Source organism: Alligator sinensis, unplaced genomic scaffold (genome assembly GCF_000455745.1).
Source record: "Alligator sinensis unplaced genomic scaffold, ASM45574v1 scaffold262_1, whole genome shotgun sequence".
NCBI lineage: Eukaryota > Metazoa > Chordata > Crocodylia > Alligatoridae > Alligator > Alligator sinensis.
Genome location: NW_005841904.1, coordinates 1,741,687 through 1,752,639, shown reverse-complemented (window position 1 = coordinate 1,752,639; position 10,953 = coordinate 1,741,687). Strand labels below are relative to the sequence as shown.

At 37.6% G+C, this 10,953-nt stretch overlaps 2 protein-coding genes across 3 annotated transcripts in view; both read left to right on the top strand.

Moving 5' to 3' along the window:
* The first annotated feature begins 142 nt into the window (after nucleotides 1-142).
* Nucleotides 143-10,479, top strand: EMC7 (ER membrane protein complex subunit 7). The gene is given in 6 exon segments (XM_006018530.3): nucleotides 143-218; nucleotides 221-296; nucleotides 3,271-3,390; nucleotides 4,386-4,524; nucleotides 6,169-6,249; nucleotides 8,300-10,479. Coding segments are annotated over 6 exon segments (630 nt in total). The 5' UTR covers nucleotides 143-157; the 3' UTR covers nucleotides 8,453-10,479.
* Nucleotides 8,311-10,953, top strand: part of LOC112549403 (fibrinogen-like protein 1-like protein) — a 27,509-nt gene continuing 24,866 nt past the window's right edge. Inside the window, exon 1 of one of the 2 annotated variants that reach the window (XM_025197737.1) lies at nucleotides 8,311-8,448. The gene's annotated coding sequence lies outside the window, so the exon portion shown is untranslated. The remainder of the gene's footprint in view (nucleotides 8,449-10,953) is intronic. The other variant, XM_025197738.1, reaches the window with a different exon arrangement.

Below are 10,953 nucleotides of genomic sequence, written 5' to 3'. Positions count from 1 at the left end.
CCCCCCCCCGCCTCCCCCCCCCCCGCCCCCCCCGCCGCTCTTTTCCGCATGCGCCGTCCGCCAAACGCTGCTGACCCTTTTCCCGCGCATGCGCGGAAGGGGTTTGACCTTTGGCCTTTCCCCTTCCTTCCCCGGCCCGGTGACACAGGGCGCTGCGATGGCGGCCTGGCCGGGCGGGTTCTCCTCACCGCTGCTCGTGCTGCTGGCGGTGTCGCTGCTGCTGGCATCAAGCCGCAGGACTGGATCGCGGCCGCCCGCGTCCTGGTAGACGGCGAGGAACACGTCGGCTTCCTCAAGTGAGCGCTGGGGCTGCGCCCCCCGCCCTTCTGTGTAATACCCTTTCCTGGAAATCTGGGGTCCCTGACGTCCCCCTGCGTCACAGGGGCGGGTGACGTCACGGGCATGACGGTTTATGCGGGGGAGGGGGAGAACTGAGTGTCATGGATTCCCTTGAGTCTAATTAGGGGAGGGCCTGACGCGAAGGTGGCCGCTCTGTGCAGCGGTCCTGAGTCACTTGTACGGGTAGTGACAGCCCTCGTGTCCCCGCTGGCCGGGTCTCTGTCCGATTGCAGCATGGCCTTGTCCCCGTGTCCCCAGTGTATTGAGAGAGGGTTTGTCAGGCTCCTGCCCCCCACCAACCCACAGAAATAATCCCATGATCTGATCTTGCCGTTGGTTTCTTTCCTTCCCGGGGATTACTCTAAAGCACAGCTTCTCAGCCAGGTGCCACGGCACCCTGGGGTGCCTGGAGATCCTCCTGGGTGGGGCACACAATGTTCGCACTGTTCGGTTTACCAATATGTTTTGCTAGTTAAACCCACGTGCTTCCAATAGCCATCCACAGCTGTGCTCTTCTTTGCAACAAAACTGCTCTCCTGTTTTTCTGCACTCAAAATAAATACATATATACATAAGTAAGAAAAAGTGACAAGCGAAGTGCTGGCGTTTTCTGAGTGGTTCCGCGAGTCTAAAAAGGTTGAGAACCACTGACCTAAGGATACTGTTGGCCACCTGGGTAAAAGAAAGCCATATTTAATTCTGAGCTCAGTGAATACCCTGGTGCTTCTTGCCTCTCACAGGTGTTCCATCGTGTTGGTTATAGTCTTTTGAGGTTTTTGCACTCACAAGTTTCCATTACTGTCAAGTTTGGGTGACGTGGCCATGACGATGCATGATGATCCAGGAAAAATACAAGAGGGGAGGACTTGGGGGTGATATCTTTTACTGGACTAGTTGTATCCCTCTCAGTCATGGAGTTGGTCCAATACAAGATACCACCCACAAAAATCCTTCCCTGTTGGTCAGGAATTTCTCTGTTCTGGACTGGTAACTTCTCAGATAGCTAGGGCTAAACGCACGAAGGCTTTGATTGGGATATAACTTGCACTCGATTCGGAGTCCAATAAGGAAAAAGTTCAGAGAGGAGTATCAGAAAGATATCTAAACTATAAATTGGAGTTAGGGTGGCTTTAGTTGGCATAACTAAATCATAGCATCCTGCAGGCACCGGTGTACCTAGGCACTGATGGAATATAATCATTTCTAAATTTTCACTCTTGATTAATTTGTGGGAGATGCCTAAGCTATGAAAGCGCTCTTAATTAAAGCATTCTGCAACTATGAGAAACCAAATTCTAGTAAATCATTTACTAAATTTTTCATAACCTAGCTACAATGTTAATTTCTCTTTGCTTGCAGAAAAGTAAAGAAAGCATCAGTTTTGCTATAATAATATTTCAGCTTAGTTACCTGGAAGAGTTCAGCATGTTTGTATGTTGTTACCTGAGTCCTGTATTGGAGGAGTGAACAACGTGCCCTAAATAGCTCTAACATTTCAGGCTCAGCAGTGAGACTTCCATCTGAGTGACAAGGTACAGGTTTGCCGTGTCTTGTCACTCCTCATGGGTGGTGGCTGGTTGCACTAAAGTAGACAGCTAGCTTTTTGAGATGCTCAAATTTTCAATTCTCAAAAATATATTCATGGTAGCAATGATACTGCCCTTTTTTATTGAAAGTGATAGAGAATAGGCTCTTGAACTTTCATATAACCTTTCATAAACTTAAGGCTAGTTTACACAGATTAGTGATTAAGTCAGTTGCCAGAATTGGACAGAAACACTAATATTTGAGCAAACAACTTATTTCCTTGAATCTTCTATTTAAAAAAAAAAAAACTCAGCTAAATTGTACCAAAAGACTCTTGCACAGTCAGTATGCTAGTGGAATGTGTTCTGCACGCCATTTGTTTAGTGGGGGAGAAAATAGTAGATACACAACGAAATGTCTTTAGGTCGTTAAAGGATACAGAAACAATCTGTATACATATATCACTTAAAGGCTGTCACCTCTATGTGGGGAAAAAATAATTCGTACATCACTTGGGGAGAAAACAGGCTAAAAACTCAAGGGCAAACCCTATTATAAAGTGCTGTAGGCTTTACTTCACTGGAATGCATTTCTTAAGCATACTAACTCTCTGCATTTTTGCTTCCTTGTGAAATTTTAAGAGCATCTGAGAGAGCCTTTGGAAGGAGGAGGGAGACATTTTACCTATTTATTACTTTTACAGTGACTAGGAGCATCAACTCTGATTTTCCTGGGGGATCTTTGTGAGTGTCTAGGGGAGACATGTGAGTGTTCACACTAATTGCCCCCCATTAAAGGAGGGGAAGGATTGTGTAATCTTTTAATCTAAAATATTCATTGAGTATTTACTATTTCCAGTCTGACTAAAAATATCACTGACCTTTCCGTCGTTCAATTTTCATCATTTCATTTTGGGATGATCTCATACAGGTTTCCCACATAGACAACATCTGAATTATTTTCCTTCACTTAAAAACCTCTTGCTCTCCATAATGAAGCAAAATATGCATAAACCCAAGTTTTTCCTGTGGCAGCTTAACTTTAAGAGTTGCAGAAATATAAGACCTCAGTTATTTAGTGTTGGCAGAAATACCAAACATATATCTTTATACCTACACTTTGTACTTTGGTGGGCAGAATAAAGGTTTAAGTTGATCCTGTTAGCATTTGAATGCATGTTATGATAAATCTGGCTTATGCTCATGATCTTGAGTGATTGTTATTGGATATAGTAGGTTTTTATGAAAGCACTAAAGATTAGATTCTCCTCCTGATCACTCTTACTTAATTGCTTTATAGTAGAAATCTTGTAACTTTTAGTATGTATGTATGTATGTATGTATTTATTTATTTTATATCCCTGGTATATTGAAGTATGGTGGATTTTTATTTTTATTTTCCCAGGACAGATGGAAGTTTTGTGGTTCATGATATACCTTCTGGATCTTATGTAGTCGAGGTAATATCCCCAGCTTATAAATTTGAACCAGTTCGAGTAGACATCACTTCAAAAGGCAAAATGAGGTGAGCATCCATGATTGTTTATGCATTAATCTACTGAACCGAATTAATAACTGTACTACCAGCCAGATTCAGTGTTGCTTAAACACACTGCAGTTCGGATGGGGGTGATGTTGTTCATTTTGCTAGCAAAACTTTAACTTCTTTTTAAAAGTTACTTAGAGGTATACCTTTCTTAGCATCTGCTTAGCTTAGTTTTCCTTCCATTCCCTGCTTTTCATCTTTGAAAATGGGAAGAATTAGAAGAGTTGTTTATTTCCTTCCTTCCAGCAGACTGACTTCTTGGGTTGACAGTTGTCAGCTTGAAACAGAATCTGCCTCTAAATTCTCCTTCATCTTTTAAAAAAGCTTTAGACTTTTTTTCCTGTTGTAGTTTATAGTCCTTTTCTGTCTTGTATTGTGACTAGGTGAGAAACAGCTCTCTTAAATCTGTCTTTGCTGCTTTGTTCACATTCTCTTCCAAAGTAGTTGTTTGGAAAATGGCCTTTCTTTTTCCATGGAAGGAGCAGGCTGCTGTGTTTAGTATGCAGAATGAAGGGCCAACCTTGTCTCTCAAATATGAAATAAGCTGACAGCCTCTCTTCTATTTGTCTGCTCTTAATTTTCCAAAGCTCTCCTCATCCGCAGCAATGCTACCTTTATCTTTTTTTTGAGCTACAGTAGTGTCTTGCTATAGACAAATATGTGATGGTGTGCTATTATTCAATATTTGCCAATTGCATTGCTTGCTTTTCTATCCCTTAAAAGATTGACATCTCAAATTAAAAATTACAGTAACTGATTCTTTGTGCTTATTATTCACAATATTGTCTTAATCAAATAACTCTCATCAGTTCAAGGTTTTTTTCTCACCAAAGTTAGAAAATTTAACGCTAGAACCTTTTTAGGCATCATACTTTTTATTAAAGGCAATCACATCATTCCAGTATTTAATAGGAATTCATATCAAACTTGAAAGGAAGAAGTGCTTTTAAAATTACTTGAATTTCCTTCATTAGAGCAAGATATGTAAATTACATCAAAACCTCTGAAGTTGTCCGGCTGCCATATCCACTTCAGATGAAATCTTCTGGCCCCCCTTCTTACTTCATAAAGAGAGAGTCTTGGGGATGGACAGACTTCCTAATGAACCCTATGGTATGTATACAAGTAGCACACACAGGTATTTACTGCTGATTTGGGATTTTGCCTACATTTAGTGGGTTTAGTTTCCATCTACAATAATTAGAATTCCAGGCACAGTAAATTAATTATTTTGCACTTTTAGAAATGGAGAAAATGAACAGAAAAAGTGCAGGTCTTAAGGTAGGCTTGTTTTCAGAGACGTTACATATGAGACATCCATCTCTAGGGATGGATGGTTACCAGCTGCAGCTGCAAGCTGGTGGTTAATGAAAAAGCCTTACCAATAATTGGATGAAGCCGAAGATGCAATATAGATTTAAAATGTCCTCATCTCAGCTAGCAAGAAAATTGTTTTGCTCTTTGTTGCATAAATAAGGAAAGGCATTAGAACAGGATAAACATAGCCATACTTACAAATAACTAATAAATAATTAATATTTAATAACTTCACAATAAAGTGTTAATCTACTGATTGAGTTCTTTGCTCTTTGCACAGTTAAAATCATTTGTCTGATGAAGGCCTTACTTTTTGCTTTAAATATTTAAGTAGCATATAAATGACCGTGTTATTAGGTCTTAATATGCTGAGAAAAAAATTGCACTCATGGGAGACCCCTCAGCAATAATAAGAAAATACAGTGCATCCTAAAGTTGGTGAAGAATTTGCCTTTGTATTAAAATGAGTTAAAAGAATGCTTTGGCTTGCTTGGTCTCATTCTTCGCTTGCCTTTAAAATGCTGTAATTGTAAATGTGCTTGATTGGCTTTTTTTTATTAGAGGTACCAAACACTCTCTACTTTTTAATTTTAGTTGTAAAAAAATAAACAAAACTGTGCACGTATGCCATGATCCTGTACTGACAAATGTCTGAGTGTGAGGAAAACCCAGAGGGTGTGCTCTAATAGTGTCTTCTTCTGTGGTAAAGCATAGGCAACTGATATAAAACCTGATAGAATAAGTACTGCCCAAACAGTATTATGTTCTTAAGTTTTAATTGGCAGTCATAAAATATATTAACAAATAATAATTGTACATACTTACATGTATGTTCATGTTTAAAGGAAGTCTAACCATGGCTGGCACAATTAAAGTTATCCCTCTTCTAATATGATTTATGATTTGTAATTTTTAAGGGCATCATGTTGCAGATAGATTTAATGATGACTAGTTTGACAGGGAATAGAACTCAGTCCCAACCAAATCCTTTTAGATGTTTTTAATGTCCTTGGGAGTGCTCACAATTGAATAGAATAGCAGTACTTGGGAAATTAATAAATAACTTATTTATCATCAGCAGACAAGGTTCCTTAAGTGAATTTGATATCTTTTATTAGACCAACCCAAATGGTTGGAGAATAGTTATTAAGCAAGCTTTTGGGTTCAAAAACCCTTTGTCAGGCTAAGGAAGCTTCAGCAGTTGGTGTGTGCTCTTCCTGGATGGATGGATGGATGGATGGATGGAACATCTGTACTGATGTTCTTGTTCCTTGTGGGATTTAGACTAGGTTTAAAGTTGAGCTAATTTATGCTGTTTGGGTTACATCTGGGCCCACAGATGTCTTCATAGGCAGAGTTCTAATTGCATATTAATTATAAAAAATCGTAATCATTTTGAACTGTGATTTCTAAGCTAAAGAAATATTTTTTTATGTGTAGGTGATGATGATGGTTCTTCCATTACTGATATTTGTATTATTGCCTAAAGTTGTGAACACCAGTGATCCTGATATGAGGCGGGTAAGTAGTAAACTCAGTAGGTGAAACCTTGTGGTGATCAACAGTAATTGAAAGTGTAGGAGAAAAAGTTGATTTTTTGGGAAGCATTAATAGACCACTGTGTTTATTCAGTGAAAATAAAGGTGCAAGTTAAGTTATCAGTTCTAGTATTTCAGACTGATGAGTCTACATGAGTCTCAACACAAAATTTAAATTGCTAATTAAGTGCATCTAGAAAAGGTATTGTAGCTCATATTTTTCCAGAACTTCTATAAAAAAAAAATCTCTACCTGCTTCTGCTTCTCTTGTAAGTCTCCTAATTTTTTTCTTCAAAATAGAGTATTTTGTAAACCTCTGATCAACCTATAAAGTGTGTTTTATGAGGCTAAAATACTACTGTTATCTTCACCTCCTGTCACTCAACCAAAAATGAAAGGCTCGATGTACTATTAACTGCTTTAAACTGTGACAAAGGCATTGATGATATGGAATCTTAATGTAGTCATTTACATTTAAATGATCTTAATGTATTGTCCTTTCACCATGCAAAATGCCAAATAGCGGAAGGCTAGGACAAAATGGAGATTCAAGGTGTTTAGTAAATGTTTTCTGTTGTTTAGAAATACGCATTGCCTGTCTTTGGGTGGCTTCTGCTTTTGGGGTTCACTTGGTTCCAACTCTTCTTCCTCTTAATGACCACTGTCTTCAGTAGTACTTTACAGGTGTCCAGGCATCTTTAAAGAAGGACCTTTAAAAACAGTATCAGGAGATGATTAATGTCTCTAGTTTAACCTTAATAGAAACCAAAATGTGAGTATAGAGAAGTTGAATATGAAATACCATTACACTAGAACTGCAGAGATTGCATTAATAAAAGCTGTTGTTCCTTTGGTGCATGCCACCTATCCTTTTGTGGGCAGATGAGCTACTCACACAGTTTTAATTTTTATTAACTGGGTAATGGTGTTCTTATTCATGTAAAATTCCAGATGGTAAGGAACTTGATTTCTTTTGAAACAATTTTTAGGCACATGAAAAGCGTAGAATCTGTGTTAAATTAAAATATGACACGCTTTTCACCAGCACCCTCCCTACAGTGTAAAGTTCAAATTCATTCACTGATGGAGATTTTGTATTCTCTTCAAAAGTTTGCTTTTTTTCTGTTCAAATGGTTCACATATTTATCAAATACATTAAAGGGGATTATGTAATAGCTGTGCTTCCCGTATAAGCATTAAATACAAACAAAATATAAGCAAAAGGCTACTCAATCAACTTTTTTGAATACCTCATACTTGAAAAACATTTTAACGAATATTGATATAAAACAATTTTGGGTGTTTGGCTTTCATTTTTCATATATATAATCTGTCCTTAACACGCACAGTATTACACTTTGGAAATGTAATTTAACTTTCTATTAATAAAATTCTTAATTTCCTTTAAAAGAATAGTAAGTATTTCACTCTCTTCAACTGAAAGGATATTTATACTAACCTGACTACAGTGATACTAGCCACAGAGAGATAGATGGCCTTGCCTGAAGACTTTTTTTGCACATGGAAAAGGAAGAAGTTTAAGTCTGCTGTTAAAAGGCATTGGATCAAAATAAAATAGCAGTTCATAAATTGCTGACTGCAGGCCATTCTTGAAATTTGTGCTAGACTTTCACTAAATACCAATTTTTGTAAGCTGAGTCATATATGCAAAACTTTAAAGTATGCAAAGTTTGTAAGAGAACAGAACTTAATGACTTAATAAGAGCTTACATGAAAATGGTAAAATAATATTATTCTGAAGATCAGAGTATTTTAGTTAAGTGCCTTTAAAAATGACCTGTAAAGGCTACTTAAGACATGGTTGTCTTGTCTATATCCTGTGCTTCTAGTACTTTTTAAGTTCTGTGTGTAGTGGGGATTTGGCTGCGGTTGCATAAAGAAATTAGTGATGTGTCCCTAGCTATAGAAAGCTATTGCACAGTAAAACTATGATGGAGGGAAATGCTAACTTATTCACCTGGTATTTCACTTGAATTTTTATGAGTTTAAGATTGCCTAATTTTTGCATGCAGGAAATGGAGCAGTCAATGAATATGCTGAATTCCAATCATGAACTGCCTGATGTTTCTGAATTCATGACGAGACTTTTCTCTTCAAAATCTTCTGGCAAGTCTGGCAGTGGTGGTAGTAAAGCAGGAAAAAGTGGTCCTGGAAAAAGGAGGTAGTTGTTTCTTCCTCCTTGGCCTGAATTTGCACAATTGTTTGTTACATGGTATCATCTGTATGTCTTGCAAAGTTAAAAAGCCACTATTGTAAACCTTATCTGACATGAAAAAAATGACCTGCTACTACTGTTGTATGTGGTGTAGCTTTTTTAGTGTATTTAAGCTGTTTTGTACTAGGCAGCAAGCAAAAGAGGACCTGGCTTCAATACTCTTATCTGTGTAAAGTCATTATTAATGATACTGAATTAACTACCTTGCTCTGTAGAGAATGACATTAAAGTAATTAAATTGTATAAAGTACTATACATTACTGAATAAGTCTTAATCCCAAGATTGATTCAGTATGTGTAAAAAGTGGTTGCAAAGAACCTAGAGGCCACTTTTAAAAATGGACTTAATACTATTTTATAATCTGTTCACTTCTGAAATGTATAAAACTACCCTTAAGCTCTGTCAGGTTAATTCTGGATCCCCAATATTCATACAATAAGGAACATAGTTCAGGTCCTTCCATTTATATTGAATGCATTTTTTCCCCTGAAATATAGTTGGGTCTTGCTGATTTTCTTACTAGGTGTGGTATTAGTCTGGCCAGTTATCAGACTTGAAGCCAAGTACAAAACTTTAAAAGCCAATTTTGTTACTGTATTTTCAGTTTTACTCCCATGTTTATACTGTTCCCATCAAACAGTATACTAGAATATGATTACATTATAAGGTTTCTTGGGCTATACACGGTCACTTGGGAAAAATTAGTTTTTTATTGTGACATAATAGGCTGTGCTATAGTAATTCATTCATTTATTCTGAATGAAGGGACTCTTTTCAAGCTACTCTGTTACGTTCAGGTGGTGTATACATTTGACAATTCTCCACGTAATGAACACTTGTATGGTTAAAATTTAAGGAACTCCTGTTTTACCTCCTTAGTGCCTCTGTCTTTCATTTTTGAGCTCTGTCACAAATAATTATTTTGGGCTAAACCAAACATTTACTGTGATATAAATCCTGTCCTGAACATTTTTATTTATTGAAAGAGCCCAACATGTTAGTTATTCTTAAAATACCTATTTCAGTTGGTTATTCTTTTTGCAATTCAGCTTTTCTCATTGTTCACTGATGTCATAAGTAGGAGCACCCATGCATAGGGGAAGGTGTATCTGATATCAAAACAATATTTAAAGTTTGGCCACTAAAAGCAAAGCAAAGTCAATCCTGATGCTCATTTGCCAGTTTTAATAGGCATTTTCCAAACTGCAAGCTCAACAAATGTTTATGAAGATGGATTTATCCAGTCTCTCAAGTTTTAACATTGCAGCATGATGAAATGTATGTTGATGGATGCTTTAACTTAGTAAAAACATGGTTTAAAGTACTTAGCTGAAAATTGCTGATTTCAACTGTGCTTGGAATAACAGAGCTGATTAAACATTCAGTTCACTTTTCCATCTGTCCACTCACCCATTAAAGGTTAGATTTTAATAAACATTAAACTTAAGCAGCCAGTAGGCAGCAGGAGGGGAAAATATCAATTATCTTATGGTACATATTTATAGCTGTGAAACATAAAGGCTAGAAAAAATAAATACTTGTTCACATGATCAAGTTAACACTTAAGCTGTGGGAGGGAAATAAACAGCTGTCTCTTTCAGCTGAGCATAAAGAGTTTACAGTCTTTCAAAAGGAAATTGTGGGTAGTATATTTATTTTACATAAGAAAAAGCTCTTTGCGATAAGTATTCCAATATTGTCTGGTAACAGAAGGTTGCTGAAATAAGGCCTTAGCTGTTCCCTGGATTCATATTGCTTCCATAAAAATTGAGCTGTAATATGCTAAACCACCTGCCACAACAGCACTTTAATAAAGGACTTGTAAAAATACATGGAATTTGCTCTTGCAGTGGGTGAAGCTCTGGACATAGAAATCAGGGTTCTAGCTGTGGGATTCCCAATATGCCCCTAGATACAAAAGCCATGGTTGGAGGAACTGAGGATTTCTCTCACTGAATAAATGGTATGATGGTTAACTTGCATTAATTTTTGGTTTTAATTGCACTTGTATCAGCAATTGAAAATATGAACAAATAAACCTCCTTCTGTTGAGGTGGAGTAAATAGAATTTTCCAGACTAATGATATCCCTTCTTCCTTCCATCATGTCTGTTGGAGAACTTGTTGTGGTCTTTTCCTTATATTTAGTTTATTCTTGGAAAAATGAAGTTCTTCCTTATGTTAAAAAATAGAAGAAGAAGGTGGCTAGGAGCTGAGTACAGGGTAGCAAACCTGCTGTAGGAATCCTAGGGATCCAGCTGAAAATGTGGGAGAAGATGGATTCCTTATAGCATGCCTGCTTAGAGAGATGGATGCTACCAGCCTTCAGTTAGTTTTCTCTTGAAGTCTCACTCACAATGTCGGGGAATGGGGATGGCTGTCTGGAACTGTCCTTACCCCTCCAGTGGAAGGGCATCAGCTCCCCGCTTGTGAAAGTAGTTTGAAGAGACT